This window comes from Podarcis filfolensis, assembly GCF_964270895.1.
Source record: "Podarcis filfolensis genome assembly, chromosome: 13".
NCBI classification, from domain to species: Eukaryota; Metazoa; Chordata; class Lepidosauria; order Squamata; family Lacertidae; genus Podarcis; species Podarcis filfolensis.
This window is the reverse complement of record NC_139615.1, coordinates 79464-107114: the sequence shown is the minus strand read 5'-3', so window position 1 is coordinate 107114 and position 27651 is coordinate 79464. Positions and strand designations below refer to the sequence as shown.

The following is a 27651-nucleotide window of genomic DNA, read 5'->3' as shown; positions in this document are numbered from 1 at the left end:
GGGGTGCCTCAGGACTCTGTCCTCTCCCTGACACTTTTTAACCTCTACAGTATATGAAGCCACTGGAAGAGATCATCAGGGGAATTGAACTGGGTGCTCACCAGTATGTAGATGATACCCAGCTCTACCTCTCATTTAAATGAGAACTAGAGAAGGCAGCAATGTCCTGTGTGTCTGGAGGATGGATAGTGGTCAACAGATTAAGGTTGAATCCCAACAAGACATAAGTACTGTTTCTTGGAAATGGGACGTCTGAGTGTGGGGGCTCCCTGGTCCTGAACGGGGTAACACTGCCCTTGAAGGACCAGGTGTGTGTGTGGCCTGGGAGTCATTTTGGACTCACAGCTGTCCCTCATTGCCAGACATGAGGTTACAGGGAACCAGAGGCCTTCTTGCTAGTCATGCCCATCCTGTGGAACACCCTCCTATCAGATGCCAAAGAGATAAATAATTACTGTATACCATCTTTTGTAGACATCTGAAGGCAATCCTGTATCGGGACACTTTTCATGTGTGATGTTCTGTTCTGTTGTGTTGTTGTGTTTGTATATATTATGTTGGAAGCTGCCCAGAGTAACTAGGGTAACCCAGTCATATGGGTAGGGTACAAAACAGTAAGTATAATTAACTAATTAATTAACCAATCAATTAAAATGTTTACATTAAAGTTAATTATTATATCTGTTGCCTGGAATCACAGGTGGCGGGGGGAGTGTTGTTGATCTCAGGTGTGTTTCTGGGCTTCCTCAATGGGCATCTGGATCCAAAGACAGGATGACGCACTAGGTGGGCCTTTGGCCTGATCCAGCTGCAGAACTCTTCTCATGTTCTAAGGAACAATGGGGCATTTTTCCATGTGGGGGGAGATTCCCCTTGGGAGGTTCAAGTAGAGAAGCTCACACCAGATTCTCCATCAGCCAAACTTTATTCAAAAATGCGAGAGCATTTCCACTGGGGCTTTTAATGTTTAATAGGTTATTGTATTTTAGTGTTCTGTTGGAAGCCGCCCAGAGTGGCTGGGGAAACCCAGCCAGATGGGCGGGGTATAAATAAATTATTATTATTATTATTAGCAAATGGATGTCTTATTAGCTATTCATCCTCCACTCAAGCACCTTCTGACAAAACAACCCTTCCCCAGCCCTTATTTAACCACAGTCCATGATAAACAGCTTACGCTGTATGTGTCAGAACCCTCCTTAGTGCTTTTCACTGGGCAATTCACCACGAGGTTCCTCTTCAACTGGTTCTTGCCAGTCTTGTGGTCAGGTTTTATTCTTGCATATGTGACAATTGGCTTCACTAAGAATGGTTCTAACATTAATTCCACCTCACAATGAATGGAGAATAGTGGCCAGAGACCACTGTTTATTTGTTTGTTTGCAGCTGCAACAGGTAGAACTCAAACCAGTGGCTACAAGTTTTAAGAAACAAGATTTTGGGAGATTTTGACAAAACGTCAGGAATAACTTTCTGATGATAAGAGTTGTTTGACAGCAGCATGAACTGCTAAAGACATTTAAAGCAGAGGTTGGATGGCCATCTCTCATAGGTCCATTCCAACACTATGATTCCGTGACTCTATGGTTTCTCCCCACTGTCAGTGCTTTGATGGGAATTGAAATGGGAACTCTGTCTGAAGTCCTCTCCAAATTCCAAGCACAGATATGGTTTCTCTCTTGTGTGAATTCTTTGATGGGAAGTGAGACTTCCCTTTTGACTGAAGCTCTTTCCACATTCCAAGCACCGATATGGTTTCTCCCCTTTATGAATTCTTTGATGGGAAGTGAGAGAGCCATTCTGACTGAAGCTCTTTCCACATTCCAAGCACTGATATGGTTTCTCCCCTGTATGAATTCTTTGATGAGTAGTAAGATTACTCTTCTTACTGAAGTTCTTTCCACATTCAAAGCACTGAAATGCTTTTTCTCCTGTATGAATTGTTTGATGAGAGATGAGAATGGCACTCTCATTAAAGCTCTTTCCACATTCCAAGCACGGATATGGTTTCTCCCCTGTATGAATTCTGTGATGGGAAGTAAGAGCGCGGCTGTCCCTAAAGCTCTTCCCACATTCCGTACACTGATATGGTTTCTCCCCTGTATGAATTCTTTGATGGAAAGTGAGATGGCCCCTCTGAGTGAAGCTCTTTCCACATTCCGTACACTGATATGGTTTCTCCCCTGTATGAATTCTGTGATGTGACGTGAGAGTGGCGCTGTGACTGAAGCTCTTCCCACATTCTAAGCATTGGTAGGGTTTTTCTCCTGTATGAACTCTTTGATGGGAAGTGAGACTGTTCCTCTGACTGAAGCTCTTCCCACATTTCAAGCACTGATAGAGTTTTCCGCCTCCATGAACTCTTTGATGATAAATAAGACTGTTCCTCTGACTGAAACTCTTCCCACATTCTAAACACTGATATGGTTTCTCCCCTGTATGAATTATTTCATGGAAGGTAAGATTGACCTTCTGTGTGAAGCTTTTCCCACATTCCAGACACTGATATGGTTTCTCCCCTGTATGAATTCTTTGATGGGAAGTGAGATTTTCCTTCCGAATGAAGCTCTTCCCACATTCCAAGCATTGGTGGAGTTTCTCCCCTGTATGAATTCTTTGATGGAAAGTGAGATTTCCTTTCTGGCGGAAGCTCTTTCCACATTCCAAGCACTGATAGGGTTTCTCCCCTGTATGACTTCTTTGATGGGAATCAAGAAGGCCACTCTGACTAAAGCTCTTTCCACATTCCAAGCATTGGTATGGTTTCTCCCCAGTGTGGATTCTTTGATGGAAAGTGAGATTTCCTTTCTGACTGAAGCTCTTTCCACATTCCAAGCATTGATAGGGCTTCTCCCCTGTATGAATTCTTTGATGGGAAGTCAGAAGACCACTCTGACTAAAGCTCTTTCCACATTCCGTACACTGATACGGTTTCTCCCCTGTATGAATTCTATGATGGGAAGTGAGATTGACTTTTTGACTGAATCTCTTTCCACATTCTAAGCATTTATAAGGTTTCTCCCCAGTATGAACCCTTCGATGAGAAGTCAGAAGACCACTCTGACTGAATCTCTTTCCACATTCCGTACACTGATATGGTTTCTCCCCTGTATGAATTCTTTGATGGAAAGTGAGTGTTTCCTTCCGAATGAAGCTCTTTCCACATTCCAAGCACTGATGTAGTTTCTCGCCTGTATGAGTTTTTTGATGGAGATTGAGACTGCCCTTTTGACTGAAGCTCTTCCCACATTCCAAGCATTGATATGGTTTCTCCCTTGTATGAATTCTTTGATGGGAAGTGAGATTAACCCTGTGCCTGAAGCTCTTCCCACATTCTAAGCATTGATAGGGTTTCTCCCCTGTATGAATTCTTTGATGGGAAGTGAGATCATTTCTCTGACGGAAGCTGTTTCCACATTCCAAGCATTGATAGGGTTTCTCCCCTGTATGGATTCTTTGATGGGATGTGAGATTGCCTTTTTGATTGAAGCTCTTTCCACATTCTAAGCATTGATAGGGTTTCTCCGTTGCATGAATTCTCTGATGGGAAGTGAGATTGCCCTTTTGATTGAAGCTCTTCCCACATTCCAAGCACTGATAAGGTTTCTTCTTTGTGTGAATTCCTTGATAAGAAGTGAGATTGCTGCTCTGATTGAAGCTCTCACCACACTCCAAATATTTCTGTGGTTTCTCCGCTCCGCGGATTTTGTTGTGGTCTCCCTTGTTCTTCATTTCCAATTCATCACCACCTGCAATGAAAAGAGAAACAGATTAGAGCATCGGGAAGAAATGTAGCTCCAAATTATTGAACAATGTTGATTAATGCTTGTGACAGAGGAAGAACTAAAAGATCTTACATGGGAGATCCTACTACAGGATTCATATCCTTTGTTGATGTGCATTCATGGATGTATTTACGGGAACCTGAGATTTGAAGAGCCTGGCTTTCCTCTGGAATGGATTTTGTTTGGCCCAGTCATGGAATCCCCTCCATCTCCAAGGTCAGTAGTCTCTTTGGTCGACGAAAAATTGACCACAGCAGAAGGACAAGCACAATGCCTGACAGAAGCTCCCTCAACTTCCCTAACCACTCTGAAGTCAACATTTAAAAGGGCCAGGGCAGTTCAGAACAGCCAGATCATTCTTAAGAAAGGCATAACTGGACAAAGAATCTTCATAGACAAAACAGTCAATAATCCTTCCATTCAAGGTGGCTTGTGGGGGTATAAGACTTTAGATGCTGTAGGTGGTGCAGTTAATCAAAATCTTGGGAGTTCATTACATATGGAATTTCAAAACAGGATGGATGGCAGCTAACAGATTGAGGTTGAATTCTGACAAGACAGAAGTACTGTTTGTGGGGGACAGAAGGCGGGTGGGTGTAGAGGACTCCCTGGTCCTGAATGGGGTAACTGTGCCCCTGAAGGACCAGGTGCGCAGCCTGGGAGTCATTCTGGACTCACAGCTGTCCATGGAGGCACAGGTCAATTCTGTATCCAGGGCAGCTGTTTATCAGCTCCATCTGGTACGCAGGCTGAGACCCTACCTGCCCACGGACTGTCTCACCAGAGTGGTGCATGCTCTAGTTATCTCTCGCTTGGACTACTGCAATGTGCTCTATGTGGGGCTACCTTTGAAGGTGACCCAGAAACTACAACTAATCCAGAATGTGGCAGCTAGACTGGTGACTGGGAGTGGCCGCCGAGACCATATAACACCGGTCTTGAAAGACCTACATTGGCTCCCAGCCCATTTCCGAGCACAATTCAAAGTGTTGGTGTTGACCTTTAAAGCCCTAAATGGCCTCGGCCCAGCACACCTGAAGGAGCGTCTCCACCCCTTTCATTCTGCCCGGACACTGAGGTCCAGCGCCGAGGGCCTTCTGGTGGTTCCCTTGCTGTGAGAAGCCAAGTTACAGGGAACCAGGCAGAGGGCCTTCTCGGTAGTGGCATCCGCCCTGTGGAACGCCCTCCCACCAGATGTCAAAGAGAAAAATAACTACCAAACTTTTAGAAGACATCTGAAGGCAGCCCTGTTTAGGGAAGCTTTTAATGTTGGAATAGGTTATTGTATTTTAGTGTTTTGTTGGAAGCTGCCCAGAGTGGCTGGGGAAACCCAGCCAGATGGGCAGGGTATAAATAATAAATTATTATTATTATGATCCAACAGGGAACCTTACCGAGAGAGGCCATGATCCCACGATTCTCCTCCATGACTTCCTGATGCAGAGCTCTCTGGTCAGGGTCTAGCAATGCCCATTCCTCGTCTGTGAAATGAATAGCGACATCTTCAAAGCACAATGAACCCTGAAAGGAAAAGGTCCTCCTCTTAGGCAGTATAAAATGAAGTACTACACATTGTGCTGTTGTTTTCTGCCTGTTAATTGCCCTGTTGTTTTCATGGGATTGTTTAATGGGATTGTTTGCATTTTAATTATGGATACTTATCTTAACATCTTAATGGAATTCTTTTATTGTGTATTTTAATGCTAGTTATCAATCTTTGTGCAAATGGATGGAACTCCAATATTGTCTGCTCAAGCTTTCCATTTGCCAGATGGAAGAGTCCCTTCCCTTCTCTCTCTGTCTGCTATTGGGGATGAAGTTAGGGGAGACTTTCAGGGGGTAGAAACAGTGGGAGAAAGCCCTATTGTGCAGCTGATGGGGCTGGTTGGGTTAATCCTGATCACTGAAGAAATGACTGATAAAATAATAGAATTCTTGAACTGGAAGAATTGGAAGAGACCCTGAGAGTCTGATAATCCAAATCCTGCAATGCAGGAATCTCAACTAAAGTATCCCTGACAAAGGACCATCCAACCTCTGCTTAACGAGCTGCAATGAAGGAGCGTTCACAACCTTCCAAGGGGGTCAGTTCAACTGTCAAACATCTTACTGTCAGAAACTTCCTCCTGATGTTTAGTTGGAATCTCCTTTGTAGAATCCATTTTTACTATGTTGTCTCCTCTTCTTGAGGCTAAACATACCCAGCTCCTTCAACCATTCCTCATAAGGCTTGGTTTCCAGGCCCCTGATCATCTTGGTTGCCCTCCTCTGTACACATTCCAGCTTGCCAACATCTCTCTTAAACTTTGGTGCCCCAAACTGCACACAGTATTCCAGGTGTGGTCTGACCAAGGCAGAATAGAGTGGGACTATTACTTCTCATGATCAGGACACTAAACTTTTGTTAACACAGCCTAGAATAGCATTAGCTGATTTTGCTGCAGTTCTGCCTCTTGTCTGTCATCCAAAAGCATTTCTCTGTATTCTCTATGCATGGGAACTACTATTTTCTTTTTCTTCCCCTTGCTTCAAACATAGCCAAATAAAACTTTTAAAAATTATTTTCAACCTCTCTTGCAAACCTGAGCTTCATTCTGAGCTTTGGCCCACCAGACCTTCTCCCCACAACTGTTGCCTCCTCTTGTCTACTCCTCTTTTGTGCCCTTCTTACTTTTCAGCTCACCTGTAAGCTCCTTATGTAACCACATCAATTTATCTAGATGCCTCCCCCTCCTTTTTTTTTTGTTGGACTTGTATGTATTTGTGCCTTCAACACCTCACCTTTAAGAAACTCCCAGCAACCTGGGAAACCCTTTTCTTTGACTATTTGTGACCATGGGATCTCACCCAGAAGCTCCTTAAGCTTTTTGAAATTGGCCAGAGTGCATGTCTGAATATACTCCATTTTCAGTTGCCTCTGAATCATGAAATCCAGAAGGACATGATCACTTCCTCCCTCATTTCCCAGTAATTGGGAAAGCAGTTGACACAAGCCTAGAGGAGAGACACTTGTTTGGAACCAGAGACACCCTGGCTACCCCACTCCTCAGCCTCCTTCCCCCTACCTGATCTGGTTCCACAGCCACTGATTCCCCTCCACCATCATGAAAGGATGGATGAGGAGGTCTTGCCGGCATCATTTTGTCACCTGCAAGAGACAAACTTAAGTCAGAATCCATGAGTGCATGATGCTCTCAGGGGTGAAGCAGTGCTTATCTAGCTACAGATAGGCCTTAGAGAAAGTATCCCCTGCTGATGTTTGTACCCATCTCATATTTTCATTGTGCAAAGAAACATCTGACCTCCAAGTGTCTTCCCCCAAAATATGAAAAGAATTTACAGATTAGTTTCTAAAACCACAGCATGTGACCAAATGGAGAAGAAACTCCTTCCTCCTTACCCAGCAGCCTCTCTCTGGTGTCCAACAGAGTCATCTCTGCCAAATCAGTGCCCATTTCTGCAAACAGATCCTTTCCCTGAAAGAAAAACAGGGATTCCAAACAGAGAATGGGGAGAAAGATCAGAAAGCGAATGGCAGAGATAAAATCTGGGGGTATCATATATTCTTCCTTGGATGCTTTCCAAAAAAGGATGGGCCATTAGTAGATGATTTTAGGAGACTCTCCCTCATGTTTGGAGCCCCTTGGGAGTATCCAGAGGAAAGCCTCTCTCACCTGCTTCTTCTCCACCTGCTTCCTCTCCTCTGCCTGACTCAGGAGGAAACCTTCGGCCAGGGCCACTGCCTGGGAACTGGTCTCCGCTCCGCATTCCCTCACCCAGCTCTCCATCTCCGCTGGAAGGACAGCCAGGAACTGCTCCAAGATCACCAGGTCCAGCATCTCAGCTTTCGTGTGCCTTTCTGGCTCCAGCCATTGATGGTCAAGGTGGTAGAACCAGCTGCAAACCTCTCGTGGTCCTTCAGTCTCCTGGTAGCAGAACTGCCTGAACTGCTGGCTCTGCACATCTGAGCGGAGGGTGTCCTCTTCTCTCAGGACCTGCTGCACAGAGTTTTCCCAGAATCCCCCACTTCTCCCAGTGCCAATGGCATGGGATCCTCCTGCTTCAGGACCAGCTGAATTTTGCTTATCCAGCTCTGCTCCCAGGAAGTCCTCCAGAGATCTCAAGGAATCTGTTTTTCCTTTCGTCATGTTCTGTTTGACAGTCTGAATTAGAGCTGCCAGCAACTTCTAAAAAGCAAATATATTGTTCCATTATAAAATTGTCACACAGTTAGGAGAAGAGAAAGGTTTCCTGAGCAAGCGTGGATGAGTTTTGCTAGGAACCAGGACTGGATTGCACCACAGTCCAGGCTCTGAGATTTCTTTAATAAAGAAAGGAAGGAAAAGTAATCCTCTAGCCCTCCTGTAAGGAAAATGACCATAAAAAATGTGCAGACAATAGAAGGGATTTCTGTGAGTTGAAACGGCCTGATTGCTTCTACCTTGCAATGTTTTCAGTCAAGGAAGGAAGTCAGAACTATGAGTGATGAGTAAGTCATTTGTGGGGGTGCTAACTAAGGGATTTTCCAGAGTTGCTCTTCCTCCCACTCTGACTTCAGGGCATGTTTTTTCCTGCTTGCGTCTCATTTTCTAGCACTTGGAACCTCCAACCTTCTCAAGAAAGACTCCTGGGATGGGGTCCCCCTTTGTTTATTCTGAGGGCCAGATCCTGATCTGCCCAACTCCTTGAGGGCCAAGTGGGTGAAGCCAAAGCACAGCATTTAAAAGCAAGCAGAGCAGGACTCACCTTCTTTCTGTGATTGTTAAGCTTTTTTAAAGCTGTTTTTAATGTTGTGTTTTAATGTTGTTACCTGCCCTGGGAACTTAGAGTGAAAGCCAGGCTGACAACAACAGCAACAGACCTTACCCCCCCCCCCAGTCATATATGCTTGGGATACTCCTATGCTAAGGGATCATTGCAATGCCCTCTGGGAGGAGCTGCTCTTGAAGACAACTTGGAAACTGGTTCAAAAAGCAGCAGCCAGATAATGGGCTTGCTTCGCTTTCTATTCATAGCATTGCCATACCTGCTTTTTCTTCAAGACAGGAGCAAAACTAGGTTTTATTTCACCCAGGTCAAACAGCGTTTGCCACACACCCCACGTGCATTTGAACACACACAGAGACAGGCTGGGAGCCTTAATGGCTTCCCCCTGGGGGCTCCACTTGGGGCCAAGAGGGCATCCTAATGCCAATTCCTTGGTTGGGGAAGGCCTGGTTTTCCCCCTCTCCAGATTCTGCGCCTGGGACCATGGCCCCCCCGGGCCCCTCCACTATGCCACTGCTTTCCACACCACCACGTGGGCTTCCTTTCCAGCAGGGCCTCTCCTGGCTTGGATGGTGATGTTAAGCATAACTGATTTAATTCACACTGAAATGGGAATGTCTGTGAAGAGAACAAGCCTTTTCTGTGGTGGCTCCCAACTGTGGAATGCTCTCCCCAGAGAGGCTTGTCTGGCACCCTCATTACATATCTTCAGGTGCCAGGCAAAAACATTCCTCTTTACCCAGACCTTTGGCTATTAAATAATCTATGGCCTGTAACAGTATGGGGGAGAGAACTCTTACGATGACGACTATTTTATCATTAGGCTATTTGTCAGTATGCTTTTTACTAAGTTCTTATTATGTTTTTATCATTGATGTTCTGTCATGATTTTTTAATGTTGTACAGCACCCTGAGATCTTTTGATAAAAGGTGGTATATAAATTGAAGAATAATAATAATAATAATAATAATAATAATAATAATAATAATAATAATAATAATATATTGGTGAAAGGGTTTAACTGGAAGATTCCATTGACTTCAGACAAGCAAGAAGAGCAGTCTCTTGAGCTTTAACTAGTTGATAATTAACTGGTTGTTGTTCTCTAGCAGCCAGGGAGTGACCTTAGATCCCATGGGAGGCTATTGAATAGCAAATTCACCATCTTGGCAGGGTGGTGACTGAGTCTTTTGTTTTCTCTGACTCTCCTGAAGTGAGAGAAAACGGCTCCAGAGAAAATGGAGGCTGTAAGAAGAGACAGACCTTTGCTTATGTCTGTTTGGAATGTGCTTTGTTCTCTCCCAAAACCTGATGGAAGAAGGATGTAAAGGAAGCGCATTGGTGTCCCCCCCCCAATTCACTTCCACTGTGCCTCTGAGCATGTGCAGAGTGTCTGCTCTCCTATCTCCATATCCGAATATCCCAGTGGGCATGGAAGTGGCTAAAAAACAGCTACTGCAGAATGGCAAGAAAAAAGGGAGCAGGAAACGTAGGTGGACCTCCCAGCTGTCCTCGGGTTTTTTTATAGAGCACCGCCCCCCCGCCCCGCGTTGGCCTCTCCCTCCTTTAAAGCCACCCAGGCAGGCGGCCCAGCCTTCCTCCTGCAGCAGGGAGTTCCCCAGCTCAACCAAGGACAGAGGGAAGGTCACTCTTTCTTTATTCCTTAGGTCTGGCTTTTGTTTTTATCTTTGGCGTATATTTGTGTCCGGCTTCAACCTCTGTTGATTCTCAGTTTGAACGGGGTTTTTAGATCTGCTCTTTTCCTCTCCCCCAAAGGATACAGTTGCAGACTCCTGCGAGCTGGCCCCCCTCCGAGGCTTTGCAGAGAGGGATGGGGCAGGAGTGCCGAATTTACCAAATAGGCAGAGTGGGCACCGGTCCAGGGGTCCCACGCCTTTTAGGGGCCCCACAACAATGGATCAAAAGAACATTGATTTGATCTGGAAAGAAAATGACAATCAACCCGAGGCAGAAACTTCAAAATAATCTGCGAGGGGGCCCTTGAGATTTCGACTACCGAGAGGCCTCCGCCAGGCTTAATCCGGCACTGGATTTGAGGGTCCCCCCCCCTGCACCCTCCCCGGCAGCCTTGTGACCCCTCCCTTCTCCCCCGGAGAAGAGAAGGGAGACTCACCAGATCCCAGAAGATGCAGAGCTTGCACGAAAAGACTGGGGAGGGAGGGGCTTTTTCTCTGGAGGACCTGACACCCCCCTTTTTAATACCTGTCCTCTCTAGGAAGGCAGCACCCATTTCTTTTAACCCTTGGCTAGCCGAGCACACCCAATTCACCCTTCTCTCCACCATTTCCCCATGATTGTAGGCTGTTTTGAACTGCTCTTTAATATTGTGCTTCTCTGTTGTCATCTGCCCTGTGAACTTTAGGTGGGTAATTGAAAATAATAACAATAATTATTTATTCTATGCAATAATATTATGATTCTATGATGACTGGGGAACTGGTCCAAAATGCAGTGGGCAGGCGAGAGTTGTAGTCCAAAGCTCCTGGTCAGCGTCAGGTGGGGGGAGGCTGGTGTGGGACTAGGGCAGAGGGCAGGAGCTTCTGCAGCCGGAGGGCCCCTTTCCCTTCTGGCCAGACATCCAGGCGCTGCTGTCACGGCTGACAAGGGCACAAAGGAGCCTAGGCAGACTTCTGTCTCCTGCATGAATTGGCCTCAGCCCCTTTTGAAAGCCATCTCGGTTGGTGACCCATCCCTGCCTCCTGTGGGAAGGAGTTCCATAGTTTCCACAGTGCAGCGCATGCAGAAGCCCCCCCCCCCCCGCCCTCAATCTTCCAACAGTCTTTCTTGATTTACTGCAGAGGTGAGATTGCCGTTTTTATATTACGTGTATATTTGATGTCCAAATATTTCTGCCTGGCTCTGTTAATAAATGTGACATCTAAATGGGGGTTTGTTTGCATGCCCTCTTCTTCCCAACCCAAAGACCCCTCCATAAAGTGGCAAGCAGTACATGGATCCAAAGGAACAGCAGACAGGGAGGAACCTCTGCTCCCTGATTTGGGGGTTGTAGGGGGTCCCTCCAGGGATTAGCTGAACAGGTCCCCTGCACCCTCCCCTTCAGCACTGGGTCAGAAGAAGATAGACTCACTACACAAGGGCCACAGAAAGAGTTTGATATAGACCAATTCTTAAAAACAAATGGATTACAAAAAATCTCTCAAGAAAATAAGTTAATGTTGAACCATAAAATTACAGAACAGGAGGTAGAAGGTGCCATCCAGAATATGCAGTTGGGCAAATCTCCAGGGCCGGATGGCCTAACCTCAAAATATTATAGATCCTTGAAGGACTGGATAATTCAACCACTAAAGGAGGTTTGTAATGAAATTTTGGAGGGGGGGAAAGCGCCAGAGTCGTGGAAGGAAGCCTATATCACGCTTATACCGAAAACTGAGTCTGAAAAGACACAACTTAAGAATTACCGCCCCATATCCCTGCTTAATGTGGATTACAAAATATTTGCTGATATTTTGGCTAAAAGATTAAAGAAAGTATTAGTGGAAGAGATACATAAGGACCAAGCCGGCTTTCTCCCAGGTAGACACTTGTCTGACAACATGAGGAATATAATTAACATTTTGGAGAAGTTGCAAGTGAACATCAATAGTAAAGCAGTTTTAATCTTTGTAGATGCGGAGAAAGCCTTTGATAATATTTCTTGGAGTTTTATGAAGAAAAACCTTCAGGGGATGGGGGTTGGTAAAGGGTTTGAAAATGGTATAAGTGCAATTTACTCAGAACAAAAGGCTAAATTAATAGTAAATAACGTGGTGACAGAGGAATTTAAGATAGAGAAAGGTACACAACAAGGCTGCCCAATTCCCCCATTGCTTTTTATTTCGGTCCTGGAGGTTTTGCTAAATATGATTAGAAGGGACCGTCTGATTAAAGGTATACAGGTCGGAGCCAAACAATATAAACTGAAAGCGTTTGCAGATGACTTAGTATTAACGTTACAGGAGCCAGAATCTAGTACTAAAAGAGTATTAGAACTGATTCAAGAATTTGGTCATGTGGCAGGATTCAAGTTGAACAAGTTAAAAACTAAAGTTCTTGAGAAAAATTTAACACCGATCGAGAAAGAGAGGTTTCAGAAGGAGACAGGTCTAACACTGGTTAAGAAAGTAAAATACCTGAGGGTTAATATGACAGCAAAAAATGGGAACTTATTTAAAGACAACTATGAGAAATGTTGGTCAGAAGTGAAGAAGGACTTAGAAATATGGTCAAACTTGAAGCTTTCCTTGTTGGGTCGAATTGCTGTTATAAAGATGAATGTATTGCCAAGAATGTTATTTTTGTTTCAATCATTGCAAATTTTGGACAAAATGGACTGTTTCAAGAAGTGGCAGAGAGATATTTCTAGATTTGTCTGGCAGGGCAAGAAGCCCAGAATAAAATTTAAAACACTAACTGATGCAAAGGAAAGAGGTGGATTTGCCCTGCCGGACCTTAAACTTTATTATGAATCAGCAGCATTCTGCTGGTTGAAAGAATGGCTGCTTCTTGAGAACACAGACATTTTGGATCTAGAAGGTTTTAATAACGTTTTTGGGTGGCATGCATTTTTGTGGTACGACAAGGTTAAAGCACATAAAGCATTTAAAAACCATATTGTCAGGAAAGCATTGTTTAATGTCTGGATAAGATATAAAGACTTACTTGAAAATAAAACCCCAAGGTGGTTGTCACCGATGGAAGCAAAGGCTGAGAAAAAACTCAATATGGAGGCCAAATGGCTGAAATATTGGGAAATTTTGGAGCAAGAAGGAGACAAATTGAAATTGCAGAGTTTTGAGAAATTAAAAGACAAAGTGCAAGACTGGCTTCACTATTATCAAATAAGGGAGGCTTATAATTTGGACAAAAAAATTGGCTTCCAGGTGGAAAAATCAAAATTGGAAACAGAGCTGTTAGATCCCAAAACTAAGATACTTTCAAGAATGTATAACTTGCTGTTGAAATGGAATACGCAGGATGAAATGGTTAAATCTGCTATGATTAAATGGACACAAGATGTTGGACATAACATTATGTTTGCTGACTGGGAACAGTTGTGGACCACAGGTATGAAATTTACGGCATGTAATGCCCTAAGAGAGACTATTATGAAAATGATATACAGGTGGAAATGACACCAGTCAAGCTTGCAAAAATCTATCATTTTCCTGATAATAAATGTTGGAAATGTAAAGAAAATGAAGGTACATTCTTTCACCTTTGGTGGACGTGCCCAAAGATTAAGGCTTTCTGGGAGATGATCTATAATGAAATGAAAAAGGTATTTAAATATACCTTCCTGTAGAAACCAGAGGCCTTTCTCCTGGGCATAGTCGGCCAATTGGTGCCAAAGAAGGATAGAACTTTCTTTATGTATGCTACAACAGCAGCAAGAATACTCACTGCAAAGTATTGGAAGACACAAGATTTACCCACCCTGGAAGAGTGGCAGATGAAGGTGATGGACTATATGGAATTGGCGGAAATGACTGGCAGAATCCGAGACCAGAGAGAAGAGTTGGTGGAAGAAGATCGGAAGAAATTTAAAGACTATTTGCAGAAATATTGTAAAATTAATGAATGTTAAAATGATGTTGGATTGAAATTAAGTGGCATTAGCAAAAAGGCTAATAAGAATATGTAAAAATGGATTGATAATGGATGAAAATATACAGTTGTAATATGTTAAGATATAGAGTTAAGATAAATGAAAGAGGGTAAGGATTTGCTGAACTGATTATGTGAACGGGAATACAAAAAAGGGAGGTGTGAGGAGGTCATGGATACAAGCAAATGAGCTTAAAGATATGGAGAAAAAAGGATTTGTTTTTAATTTTTTTTAATTAATTTTTTCTCTTGTTTTTGTATTTTGTATTTTCTTTTTTTCTATGTATTTTTGTATTTTTCGTATTTTTCTTCTTCTTTCTTTTTTTTCTCTTGTTTTCTTTTTACTTTGTAAATTCCTGCTTTTTGTAAAACTCTAATAAATATTTTATAAAAAAAAAGAAGATAGACTCACCAGGTCCCTGGAGGCATCACTGATACAGCACTTGAAGAGGGTGAGGAAGGGCCTCGGAACGAGGGACTTTTGCTCTGGAGGACCTTGTTCCACCCCACTGCCTTCATTTCCTATCCTCTCTAGGCATGCAGCTGTGTTCTTTTTACAAAAAGCTCACCCTCTCTTCCCACTCTGCATCTTCTCTCCAAAGCAGGAGTCAAGGAGGAACCTCAGTCACTCTGCACACACTCAGAGGTGCTTTATTTGGGGGTACTCTCTTGGCCATGGATAGGCAAACTAAGGCCCGTGGGCCGGATCCGGCCCAGTCGCCTTCTAAATCTGGCCCATGGACATTCTGGGAATCAGTGTGTTTTTACATGAGTAGAATGTGTGCTTTTATTTAAAATGCCTCTCTGGGTTATTTGTGGGGCATAGGAATTTGTTCATTTCCCCCCCAAAAAATATAGTCTGGCCCCCCACAGGGCCTGAGGGACAGCGGACCGGCCCCCTGCTGGAAAAGTTTGCTGACCCCTGCTCTAGGCAGTGTGATGCAGCAGCATTAAAAAAGCTGCTGCTCTTTCAGGCCGCATCATCAGAAGTCCAGTGTCCAGATCAAGCTCAAGGATGTTGACCAGCTGAAACGTGTGCAGAGCAGGGCAGCCCAGATGCTCAAGGGTCTGGAAACCAGGCCTGATGAGGAACGGTTGAAGGAGCTGGGGGTGTTTAGCCTGGGAAAGCGGAGAGGAGAGAGGAGAGCCATCTTCAAGTGTCTCAAGGGCTCCGGAGGGCAGGAACCAAACCCATGGATTCAGGTTAGCCTAGCTGACCCTTGGGCTTCCTTCCAGCACCAGGATTGCGTGACGGGAGGTTCGTCGGGAAGAGCTTTCTCTCTTTTGGAAATGCTTTCCCCTCCGCTCTAGGCAGGCACCGCCCAGTCTTCAGTCTGAGGGCAAGACTCTGGGCTTCAACATTCTCGCTGCCCTCGGGCGGCCCTCCGCCTCTCGCCTCCCCTCCGGGCCCCCAAGGCCTCTCCCTCGGCCCTCCCGCCTCATCTGGAACACGAGAAGCCCCTCGGCGCCTCCCTTCGGAGCCCCTGCCCGCCCCCGCCTCGCTCCCTCAGCTGCTTCTTCCGCGGCACATCCTCGCCGCGGCTTCGTGGGCCGCTTCCCGCTCTTCACTCCCCTCACGCCTCCTCCTTGCTCCGTCTTTCCCGCTCCCTCGGGCGCCCCGCCCACTCAGGGGAAAAGGCGAGAGGCCGGCAAGCCCCGCCCCCGGGCCGGCCCCGCGTCGCCCGAGCGCCTCCCGCCAGCCTTCGCCATAGAGACGCTTCGGAGGCCTAGAGTGGCACTTCCCCTCTAGTCCGCAAGGGGGACCGAGAACGACGGCAGGTCGCTTCCGTCGGAAGTAGCGTCTCGGCGATGCGTTTGGGCGGAAGAGGCTTTGCTGGAGGAAGCGGCCGCCCGGGGGGAGGCTCCCTCCCTCTCTCGGGCTTGGGAGGGGAGGGGGAGCTCGCCCCAACCCCCCCCGGAGCCCCCTCGCCCTCCCGAGGGGGCAGGAGGTCCTTCCAGGGGCCCCCTCGAGGTGCCCGCTTTCTCGCTCGCTCCGAGGGGAAGGGCAGCGCGGCTCAGTGGGCGGAGCTGGCAGCTTCCAGCTGGGCGCCCAAGAGGCCTCTCCCGTCCCCTGGTCTCCAGCAACTGCCCTTCAGAAGCCGCCTTCTCTCCAACTGTGGAGGCAGAACCTCCTGGCCAGGAGCCCCCGCTAGCTCTCTCCTCCTGCCCAAATTTGCTTCCTCCTCTTTTCAAGCTATCCAAGTTGGAGGTCATCATGGCCTCCTGCAGGAGGGAGTTCCGCAGTTTAACTCTACGGTGTGAAGAAGGGCTTTTTCTAATCTGTCCTGAATCATCCGGCGTCCAGCTTCATTGGGGTCCGCTAGACGTCCTTCCTTGGAGGAATGTCTCTCCCCACTCCTGCAACGCCCCCAAAAACACACCAACGCTTTCCCCCAGCCAGCGCAGTTTATTTGCAAAACACACAACGTGGAGTCGGAGATGCTTTGGAGGCAAATAATAATAAAAATATATAAATAACATAAAAATTAAATAAAGTGCAATGGAATGGGGCCCTTTGGCCTGAGATGGCAGGAGGGGCTGGGGTGGAGGCCTGCCCACCCCTCTCCCGTGGATGTAGCAGCTGCCAGTGTGAAATGGGGTGGGGTGCAAGAGAAATCGGCCCCCTTCCCAGTCCTCAGAAGTGGCCCAATCCAGTGTGATCCAGAAGATCCGCAGCAGCAAAGGTACCCCTCCACCAGCAGGGGGCAGCACAGATTCGTCCCATAACCATAGACCTGTAGCGTTGGGAGGAACCCCGAGGGTCATCTAGTCCAACCCTCTGCAATGCAGCTGTCCAGTGGGTGTACCGTCAAGCTCCAAGGTTTAGCAGCAGCAGCTGATTCCTGATCCTCAGCATGGGGCAATTGGGGGAGCTGCCCCCCCAGATGCTTGGCCTCATTTGCACACACCGTGGAGGACGAAGTCAATGAGGTTGGGGGTATGTGTCCCCCATTTTGAAGGAGCAAATGTGGGGAGGGGGAGCAGCCAAAAACCCCAAAAGGAGAGTGGGAGATGGCACAGTGAGGGGGTTGTCTCATTGGGGGGGGCTGCAGCTCTGAGCCCCCGCAAGGGAAAGGGAACAGCGGAGAGAAGTGGAAGGTCCCCCCACATTTATTGGGTGTGCTGAGATTTTTCCTGGGGGGGTCACATGCGCGGCTTTTATTCCATGGGGGGCAGCACTGGGGCGTTTGCAGGTTTGGGGGCGGGGAGGCAGGAGGTTTGTTCTCTTGCAAGGCAGGAGGCAGCGTCTCCCTTTCGGAGGAGAGCAGGGAAAGGGGGTGGGGTCTCTGCCCCCCACCTCACGTGACGGGGGCCACCACCAGCACCTTGCACTCCCGCTTGGCAATCTTGTCCAGGGAAAGGGCAGCCTTGTCAGGGGGCAGGTAGAGGGGGCGCCCCACAGGGGAGCCCACGGGGGGAGTGATTGCTCTGCGCTCCATGACACTGCCTGACCTGTGGGGGGGGGAGAGAAAGAGAGACCTCAGTGGGGGGGCAGGGGGGGCCTTGGCCAACCCCCAGGAGAACCCAGGAGCCCTGCCTCTCTTGTCTGCCCCCTTCAGCCCTCCTCCATTACCCTTCCTCCCGGGTCCCCAAAGAGGAGGACACAGAACTGGAGTGTTGCTCCCAGTGGTCATCTAGCCCAGTGGTCATCTAGCCCAACCCCTGGAGCCCTGCCCCTTCAGTCAGCCTCCTTCATTACCCTCCCTTCCTGTTCCCTGAAAGAGTGAGAATCATGGATTGTAGAATTGGAAGGGACCCCACAGGGCCATCTAGCCGAACCCCCTGCACCCACCTCATGAGGTGGCCCCTGGCTGGCTGCTGGTGGGAGAAGCTCTGCGAGCGGCCCAGGCTGGCCTGGTGACGCTCCACCAGCTCCCGGACAGCCGGGCTGCCTGGGCTGCTCTTGCGGGAGACAGGCCGGGCCTCAGGAGGTGGGTTTGAGACGCTGGCGGTGAACTGCAGCTTCAGCTTCATGTGCTGGGAGAGCTTCCGGGGAGCAAAGAATGAGAAAAAGAAAGAGAAAGAGAAAGAGAAAGAGAAAGAGAAAGAGAAAGAGGTCCATTCCTTCTGCAGCTGGGCAGTGTCAAACAGAGCGGGAGCCCAGGAGGGCAGCAGCTGCTGCTGCTGCTTCCCAATAGCAGTGGACTGTAGAGTTGGGAGGGAGCTCTGAGGGTCATCCAGTCCATCTCCCTGCAACTCAGCAGGTCCAGAAGGAAGGCTTGGCTGCCCATCAGTCCACCCTGAGCACAGACACCAGCAAGGTCCTCTTCAGAGCCCCACAATCCCATCTCCACTCTGCCAGAAGGACATCAGAAGGGCCTGCTGGGCCAAAGGGGCCCATCCAGTCACAGACCCTTAGAACCATAGTGTTCTAGGGCTGAAAGGGACCCCGAGGGTCCTCTAGTCCATCCCCTGCAATGCAGGAATCTCAGCTCAAGCAGCCATGAGAGATGACCAGGCAGCGTCTTCTCTCAGTGGCCAACCTGATGCCCATTGTGAGATTCCCGCAAGCAAAATCCAAGCGCAATAACCACTCTCTCCCTGCCTGTGGTTTCCAGCAACTGGGGCCACCTTGCAAGAGTAGAACTCTGGAACTCACTGCCACGGGAAGCAGCACTGGCCATCCACTTGGATGGCTTTAAAAGAGGGTTGGGCAGATTCATGGAGGGGGCTGTGACAGCTACCAGCCCCTGGGAAGATTTGGGACAGATGAAGGAAAGTCCATCTTCCTGCAGGGTCCTATCCTCTCTTAATGCCATCCCTCTTGTGGGAGGGAGTTCCACAGGTTAACTGTGCTGTGCAGAGAAGGTCTTTCTTTTACCTTTCCCAAATCTGCCCGCATTCAACCACAGCATTGTCAAGAATCCCCCAAGGGCCATGCAGCCCAGCCCCCCCCCTGCAGAAAGGAGCCCCAGAGCCCGAATGGAAGCATGTGCTGGCGCACAGGGGCTTCTTACCTCGTACAACCCGGCACGCAGCGCCTGGAAGGTGACGCAGAAAGTCCGGGCGCTGCCCTTCCGGGAGAACCCCAAGTTGTTGAGCGGTGTGTGGCAGACGATGGCATCCTGGGCGTCCTGGATGGCGCGCCGTTCCTCGCGGGACAGCTTCTTGCCTGGGGGGTGTCAGGAAAAGGAAAGGGCAGCAGCCTTGTCCCACCTGAGGTGCCCCAGAGAAGCCCACAAGCGAGAACCACCAGCTCCCGCTTTTGCGGGGAGACTGTCCCCGAGCTTGGAGGCTCTGTCCCTGTGAGCATGGCCCAGGAGCTCTTTGTCATCCACTTCCTCATGCTCCAGCCCCCCTCCCCCCAGGACCAAGAGCGGCAAGGCTCCCCCCACAACCCTTCCTGGCCGGAGAATCATAGAGTTGGAAGGGATCCCCAATCTAGGCATCTAGTCCAATGCTAAAGAATCCCTGAGAAATGGCTCCCCAGCATCTCCCTAAAGACCTTCCAAGAAAGTATTTCCAGGCAGGACTCATAGAATCATGGAAACTCAGGGTCATCTAGGGATCGCAGAGAAGCCCTGCCTCTCTCACCCGCCACGTCAGCCAGCCTCCTCCACTGCCCTCCTTCCCTGCTCCCCAAAACAGGAGGGAGGAATCATGGAATCATAGACCCCAAGGGTCACAAAAGAATGCCTGACAGATGGCGATCCTCCAAGGAAGGAGAGACCGCCATAGAATTATGGAATGGTTGGGCTGGGTGGGGGCCACCAAAGGTCATCCAGCCCAGCCCACCATGCTCTCACCAGCAGCCGCACTCTCTGGAGTCCACACCAGACGCACAGCCAGGAAGTCCTGCAGGTTGTTGATGAGGGTGTAGGTGACGGTGAAGCGGCGGTGAAGGGCGACCGGAGACTCGCACTCGGCTGTCATGACAAATCGGGGGCGGGCCAGGCGGATGCTGGGGAGCCTAAGAAGAAGAAGAAGAAGAAGAATACGGCACCCATCTGGCTGGGCTTCCAGAACATATAAAAACATAAGAAAGAATCAAACATTCAAAGCATTTAGCAGCTTAAGGGAGGAAGGGAAGCTGTGCTGAGTGTCAGGGCAGGGAGGGGCAGGGAGGGGCAGGGTCCTGCCCCACCCCACCCCACCCCACCTGGGGGGGCCAGATCCCCATCGTCCCTGGGAACGTGAGCGCGGAAGTCAAGATGTGGCAGCAAGATGGGCAGCCAGCAGCGGGGAGGCAGCGTCCATCGTCCTCATGGAGTTGAGAGGAACCCCAAGGGCCATCTAGCCCACCCACCCCTGGCAGGGCAGGAATCGCAGCTCAAGATTTCTGCATGACTGAGAGAAACACCTTGTGGACGAAGTGGGTGGAGGTCCAGCCAATTGTGGGTGGGCCTGGCCCCCCTTTGCTGCTGTCACTCTGTGACGTGACCAAGTCCAGTAGCCCTGTATTTCCCTCTCTTCTTGCAGGACTATGCCTGATCCTCTTTTTTTAACCATCATATGGAGGTTTTGTACAGACTTCCCAACCTTCCCTTCCATGGCATTCTTAATAAACCTAGTTTTGGCTGCATATTGATTTGTAACTCCACCCTAGTTTTCTCCTTGTAGTCCTTCGTTATATTTGTTGTTTATACACCCCCTACTTGTAGATTGATTTTAGCATCATATTTTTTAAAATATTTCCCAAAGCTCTCCCATCCCTTTGTTTCCCCCCATCTTGGTTTTTTATTTTGGCTGTGAGATTTGCGAGTTCCGCAAATTCTATTAGTTTCTGCAGCCATTGTTCTTTAGCTGGAATTTCTTTTCCTTTCCAACTTCTGGCATATTCTAGTCTGGCTGCAGCCGTCACATAGAGGAATAGGTTACGAACCTTTGTAGGGATCTCATCTCCAATCATCGCTAGTAGAAAAGCTTCTGGGTTTTTTGGAAACGTGATCTGGAGAATTTTTATAAGCTGGTCATAGACTATCCCCCAGACCTTTGGGGCAAGTTTACACTGCCCTCACATATGGGTAGAGGATTCTTCGACCTCTGAGTATCTCCAGCAGAGGTTAGACACTCATCCGTAAAACTAGCAAGATTATTGGGGGTCAGGTACCACCTGTACAGCATATTTTCTTTTATCAGGTAGCAAGCCGAAATATTAATAGTTTTGTTCCATAGTTTCTCCCAGGCTGAAATTTCAATGTTTCAGTGTTGTGTCCAGTATCAATAGCCCAGTGTATCATTACTTCCTTGACCATCTCGTCTTTGATCTCCCATTCCAGTAAAATTTGATAAAGTCTAGATATTAGTTTTTTATTATTTCCCAATACTGCTTTCCTGAATTCTTTCCCTTCCAAAAAAACCTTTGTCTTTATCTTTCCTAAAGTCCTAGTGCATTTGAAAGTACTGGAACCAGTCTGGAATCCAGCTTTGCTCCTCTTTTGTTTTTTAAAGTCCTATAGAGTCCTCTTTGATTTCAAGGAGGTCCCTTTATGTACTCCAAATCTTACTCAGCTTTAGTTTTTTAACTGCAACTGTCTCCATAGGGGAGATCCACCAGGGGGTCTTCCTTTCTAGGAGCTCTTTATATCTCACCCACACTTTATATAGATTATTCTTTATCACGTGATTATGAACTCTCTTGTGAACTTTGGCTTTGTCATAGCACAGGCAAGTGTGCCATCCATACATCAGGTCGAATCCTTCCAGGTCCAGAACATTTGTGTTTTTCAACTCTACCCACTCTTTCATCCAACATAAACAAGCCTCTTCATAATACATTTTCAAGTCTGGGAGCCCAAATCCACACCCCCTATTCTTTATGTCAATTAAAATTTCATATTTAGTCCAGGGCTTTCCCCCCTGCCAGATTAAATTAGCTACGTCCTTTTCCCATTGCTTTAAGCAGTGAGTGCCACTAAATACTGTAAGGCCTGAAACAGAAAAAGCATTTTGGAGAGAAAGTTCATTTTGATCGCAGATATTCTCCCTAGAAACGAAAGCTTCATTCGGTTCCATTTCTCAAGGTCTTTTTATTTATTTATTATTATTTAATAAATCAGGGAGGGGTGAGGAAAACTTTTCAAGGTCTTTTTAAAATTTCAACCCAAGTCTCTACATACTTAACTTGAAATAGGTTCAAGTTTCTGGGTCGAACCACACTCCCAAATATTTGACTTTCTTTTCTGCTTTGATATCATGTCTGATCTTTTCAAGGTCCCTTACCTGTAGTGGGTGTAGATGCTGGCGGTGAAAGGCAGCTTTGGGGTTGACCACTGGACCACAGCGATGAGAGGGACTTCCAGGCCCTGCGATTAAACCAGAGAGCCATAGGATGGTCAAGTTGGAAGGGACCCCAAGGGTCATCCAGTCCAACCCTCTGCAAGACAGGAATCTCAACCAAATCAGGAGGGCATGCTGCATTTTTCAACTTGCAACTTCCAAAAATGAGGGGCGCTAAAAAGTTGTGACAGGACTTAGGAATTCAAGAGATATTTTGGTTAAATTAAAGCAGTTTAGTTCTGCTTGGTTAGTAAAACATGTAAAATGCCCTAGAGATAATTAAAAACGAGTGTCAAGTACTTACAGTTATATTATATACTAAAATTATTACTTTTATTTATATAGTATGCATTGCATATTTTATATTACCTGTTGCCTATCTTTCAGAAGGCAAAATTAAAATTATTTGGTTTTCTGAGAACAGTTTATGTGCTTCTTAATCAAATATAGACTTACCAAGCTAACTGTCGTCCAATCTCCCTAAAATAATAGCAGATATGGATTCCTCGCACCCAAATATATTTTTAAGACCCCTTGCTGCAAAAATTAAGTTTCACCCCTTAAAATTATTGGCAGGCAGGAAATGATTGGCAGACATGCTGGTCCCACCCACCCCATGCAGCACATCCCGCCTCTCCCCCCATGGCCCCTCCCTCATAGAATCCCAGAAGGAAGGGATTCCCAAGGGACATCTAGTCCAATGGCTCTCAGACTTCTTTCTCTGGGTCAGATGTTCAGAACAAAAATGTTCTTGCACTGCACTGAATTTTTTATGGATAAGAAATACAAAAAGAAGCAGCTCCAGGCAACTACTTTGTAGTGTGATCACGGGACACCTAGAAAGCATAAAGCAGTGGAGCTAGAGAAAATACATGCATCCTTCCCAAAATATATTTATAAATGAGTCTATTCCATCTGTACCTTCAGGAGGTATACAAAGTCAGTGAGAGGCGTGAGCCCACCTTTGCTGGGCAATCTCATTTATATTAGGCCTAATTTGAGACAAAGAAGCCCTCCTCTCCTCCTTGACACAAAGAAGCCTTTCTCTTCTCTGATCTTTCATATTTGTCAGAGTTGAAGAACAGCCAGTGCTCTCGAAGAGAGGCTGGGATACTGTTTCTGGTCGTATATCCCACAAGAGCCCAGAGGCATGCTCCCGTGTTGCATTTCTCATGTTTTGGCAACAGAGAAGCTGTCCATGTTTCTCATTTATATGAGGTCTAATTTAAGGTGGACAAACTTTCATCTCGTCAACACAAAAGCCTTACTCTTGCTCTTGTTTTGAAAATATACCTATCTATATTCTGCAAATAAATAAATAAATGTTTTCCAATTCAGCTCTTGCCTTGTTATCATTAGGCTCAAATTTAAACAATAACTGTCAATGCAGAAATTGATTTTTTTTTAAATCAGCAGTGCAATTAACACTAGCCTGAAACTGGCAACAATTCATGGAATTCCCCCTTGAAGTCTGGCTAAATAATATTTGGAATGGGGCTGTATCAGAATGCCTCACTCATCCCAGAAGGGGAACTAAACGCGCTGCAGGGAGACCTGCTTTCGGTGAACTTTGCTTCCTTTCTTTTCCTTTATAAATGAGACAGAAGATACTTCTATTCCACCCCCAACACCAGAACTTGTGGAGAGGATTGCTGAATAGATAAGGCATCAGTAAACATATTGCTTTTGTAATGCATTCGAAACTTAATAAGAATGGACCACTGGACCAAAGAACCCCTTATTTTCTTCATACAAGACTATCCTATTCTGCCCTGAAATGTGAGATGTTTCTTGGAGAAGCCCTGCTCTAGCCCCACCCCAGTGTCTGCCTTGAGGAGGTGGCAGCAAGGCAGACCCCCCTGATCCCCCCTCCACCGGGTGCCAGTGGGGTGGGTCCCAGCCGCGTGGGCAGACCCTCACCTCCTTGGCGCAGTCTGGCGGGGGCTGCTCAGGGGCCTGCAGCTGGAAGAGGAAGTTCTGCTCCTCCAGGGCCCGCAGGGAGCAGGGGCAGGAGGCTGTGGTCGAGGGCACCCGGGAGAAGGAGGCCATGGACACCTCACCCGACTGGTGGCTGGAGAGAAAGGGGGAGAAAGAGGGGTAAACAGGGGAGGAAAGAGGCCCCCACCTTCCAAGACTCCTGCCTCCATCCCTCCAACTGCCCCGTCCCTGTAGAATTGTAGGACTGAAGAATTTGGAGGGGTCCCCAAGGGTCATCCAGCCCAACCCCCTGCAATCCTGAGTAAGCTGCATCAGCAGCACTGAAGTGCCCTCCCCAAGGCTGTGTGTCTGGAGGTCCTGGGCTTCCCAGACGACAACACCCCCTTTCTTGGCTTGGCTGATGGGCTCCAAAGGAAAGCAGAGCAAGATGTTTGCCACCAGCTGGGCTGCAGGAGTTGCCAGAAGGAGGCATACAAAGCACCAGTGGTCCTGGGGGTGTGGAACGCTGCCCGCAGGGGCATGGCGTGCGCGCCCAGGAACGTGGTGTGCTGCCTGCGGGGGCGTGGCGCCAGCACCCCTTTCCCTCCGCCAGTGCAAGGCGCCATCCAAGCATCTTAGGGACTCTACTCTGGATTTGCATAGGGTTAACTCCTTAGCCATTTCTTCCCCCTCAAATATCCTGCAAGGCAGCAGAGGTTTAGGATCAGAGTTTTCCTTCCCTTAGAGGGGCTCCCTTCCCAGACGGATGAGCCCCACCTGCCCCTCACCTTCTTCATCCACAGCAGGAGCAGAAACTGCCTTCTTGACCGTTGAACCCCTTCTTGATCCCATCTGCTCAATCCACCAGAGCCTGACCGCACACAGGGGAAGCCCCTAACTCTCTGGGGGTTTGAGACCCATTAGCCAACCTCACCTGTCTGAGCTGGCCAGTCGAAGACACTCCCAGAGTGTGGCTGCTGTCACCTACTGACAGCTTCTAGGAGCCACAGGTGAGACCTGAGTGCAGGGTGGGGACCAAAGGTCAAAAGCCCCTGAATGGAGGCCTTTCCAGGCCACAATGGCAGATTGGGGGTCACCAGCTCCAGCTGACTGCCCTCCCACGAACTGTTCCCTTACCAGACATCATCAACCAGCAAGACGGACCCATCTGGCATCATAGGAAGGTAACTGGTGTTGAAATTGGGCAGGATCCGCACATCCCACACAGAGAGCTCCTCCTGCGAGGCTGCGTTCAAAACTGGAGGTGGGGGAAAAGAGGGTGGGTGTGCAAAAGATTAAAGGCAAGGGAAAGGTCCTGGGATCCAAAGAGACAGGTGCTGTTGCAAAGGATGGCGTGCATCATTAATCTATGGAACTCCCTCCCACAGGAGGCAGCAATGGCTGCCCACCTGGATGGCAAGGACTGGACACATTCATGGAGGAGGAGGTGGCTTCTAGTCAGGAGTTCAACTCCTCCAAGGGAGTCCCTGGATCATCAGCCTGGCGGCCCCCATCGTCACAGCAGGAATGTTGGGGGTGGAGAGAGAGAGAGAGACCGTGATCAGCTGGACTTTCCAGGACACCTGTGTGCTTGATCAAGCAGCTTCTTCTGATGATCCAATGGAACCTCCAGGTCCAGAGACAGTCTATCTGGATTTCCTGGCTCCAAGGGGCATTGGGCCACTGTGAGGACAGGGTGTTGGCCTAGGTGAGCCCCCCTGGACCTGATTCAGCATGGGTCTCTATGATCTTGTGAGGAGGAACCTAGAATGGGGCCCTCCTTTCACTCTTTCCCATATTAGACGCTGGGCTGGTCCAGTGTGAGAAGAGAAGGCTGGACTCCAGGTGGGGCCTGAGCCTTGGGCCTGAGCCTGCAGGTGCTCAGCTCTCCAGAGGTTCTCTGCACCCAGCCTTCACTTAGAGACCCTCCAGCTGGTGGGGGAGAGGATGTCGGTGCTCCAGCCCTGCTTACACATATGGGGGGGCACCATCCACAGGAAAGGGCAGAGCCTGGCCATTGGCAGGTCTCTGGAAGATGGAGAGGCCCCCTGCCCCCATCATGCCCCTGCCCCAGCTGCTCCCCACATTTCCCCCAAATGCCCCCCTGCTCCCTCCATCCACGCACCTTTTAGTACCGTCAGGTGTTTCCCCGACACATTCAGGGGTTGGCACTTGAGCTCCGGAGGGGGCAGGACGGTCAGCATGGTGCTCACTGCGGGGGGGGGGGGTCAAAGGTCAGAGGGCGATACCCGCCCCATGCACCTAAGAGGAATTTTTTGGAAGGCAGGTGGAGAGAGGGGGTGTTTGGAGGAGACCCCCACGCTTCTCTCAATTCAGAGGTGCTGGGGGGAGTGGGTTCTGGGCCTTGAGCGCTCACCTTGCGCCTTGAAAGCCCCCTGCTCTTCCCGGAATGTCTGCGAGGGGGCCCGATCCTGCAGGATGCTGAGGTAGCCGCGCTCCCGCACCTCCGCCTTCTCCTGGTCCCGCTTCCAAACCGTCACCACGATCTGGGGGCGCAAAAACGATCCGTGGGTGTTTAGTGGGGTGGGGTGTCCACCCAGGTGCGCCTCCTCCTCTCCTTTCCCCGCCCCACCGTACCCGCCCGGGTCTCACCTTGGCCTTGACGGTGGTGGGGGGCAGCTTGTCCAGGCAGATGGTCAGGGGGAAGATGACCTCGTCCGTGGACACGATGGGCTCTTCCATGGGCACCTGCGCGGGCCGGGAGGGAAGCGTCAGCGGGCCGGATCCAGATTCCTCCCTCCCGCAAGGCACTCCGCCTCACCGCCCCGCCACCCGCGTCCGCTCCGGGCCTTACTCCTGCGGCGGGTCTCCCGGGGGTCCCCTGGCCGTGGGTCAGCAGCGCCCGGCAGTCGCGGAAGAGGCTCCCGGGGGCCGTGTCCTCGTCCTCTTCGCGGGTGGGCTCGGGCTCTCCGCCCAGCGTCGCCTCGCCGCCCAGGCTGGCCCCGGGGCTAACGCTGGCCAGGGCGGAGAGGGACCCGGCCAGCTCCCCCCAGGGCGCCCTCCCGCCACCCTCCCCACCGGCGCCCCCCGGCCGGCAGCGAAGCACCAGCAGGAAGCGGACCGTCTCGCCCAGGTAAAGGTGGTTGCGCCGCGGCAGCGCCCGGTAGCGCCCGGGCTCGCCCAGCAGCACCTCCCGCGCCGGGAAGGGCACGGCCGGGAAATACATGAAGTAGTCGCACTGGGACTCCATAGCAGGTGCGGGGGGGTCCACATCCGAGGGGGGCGGAGGAGAGGGAGCCCCACAGATGCGGGGAGGGAGGGCGGATTCCCGGCGGCGGGGGGGGGGAGAGATCAGCAAGGAAGAGGGAGGGA

At 49.0% G+C, this 27651-nt stretch overlaps 2 protein-coding genes across 6 annotated transcripts; both read right to left on the bottom strand.

Annotated features, from left to right (window-relative positions):
• Positions 1–1337: 1337 nt before the first annotated feature.
• LOC310746774 (uncharacterized protein) lies at positions 1338–15626 on the bottom strand. 5 transcript variants are annotated; one of them, XM_083580839.1, is made up of 7 exons: positions 14594–15626; positions 9915–10493; positions 7475–7972; positions 7186–7261; positions 6851–6933; positions 5180–5306; positions 1338–3749 (listed from the first exon to the last, which is right to left on the bottom strand). In XM_083580839.1, exons 2-7 carry the CDS (start codon positions 9984–9986, stop codon positions 1582–1584), a joined length of 3024 nt encoding a protein of 1007 aa, XP_083436965.1. In that variant the 5' UTR covers positions 9987–10493; positions 14594–15626; the 3' UTR covers positions 1338–1581. The 5 variants fall into 5 exon arrangements, with proteins under 5 accessions (XP_083436965.1, XP_083436967.1, XP_083436966.1 ...); XM_083580841.1 differs by lacking the exon at positions 9915–10493; XM_083580840.1 differs by lacking the exon at positions 9915–10493 and having other exon boundaries at positions 7460–7972; positions 14594–15030.
• Positions 15627–16568: 942 nt separating this feature from the next.
• On the bottom strand, positions 16569–27603 carry TRAPPC14 (trafficking protein particle complex subunit 14). The gene is made up of 11 exons (XM_083580732.1): positions 27134–27603; positions 26932–27027; positions 26696–26825; positions 26444–26530; positions 25456–25576; positions 24322–24472; positions 22345–22427; positions 19929–20092; positions 19140–19294; positions 17975–18168; positions 16569–17634 (listed from the first exon to the last, which is right to left on the bottom strand). The coding sequence occupies exons 1-11, from the start codon at positions 27527–27529 to the stop codon at positions 17481–17483; spliced, it is 1731 nt and encodes a 576-aa protein (XP_083436858.1). The 5' UTR covers positions 27530–27603; the 3' UTR covers positions 16569–17480.
• Between the last annotated feature and the right edge of the window lie 48 nt (positions 27604–27651).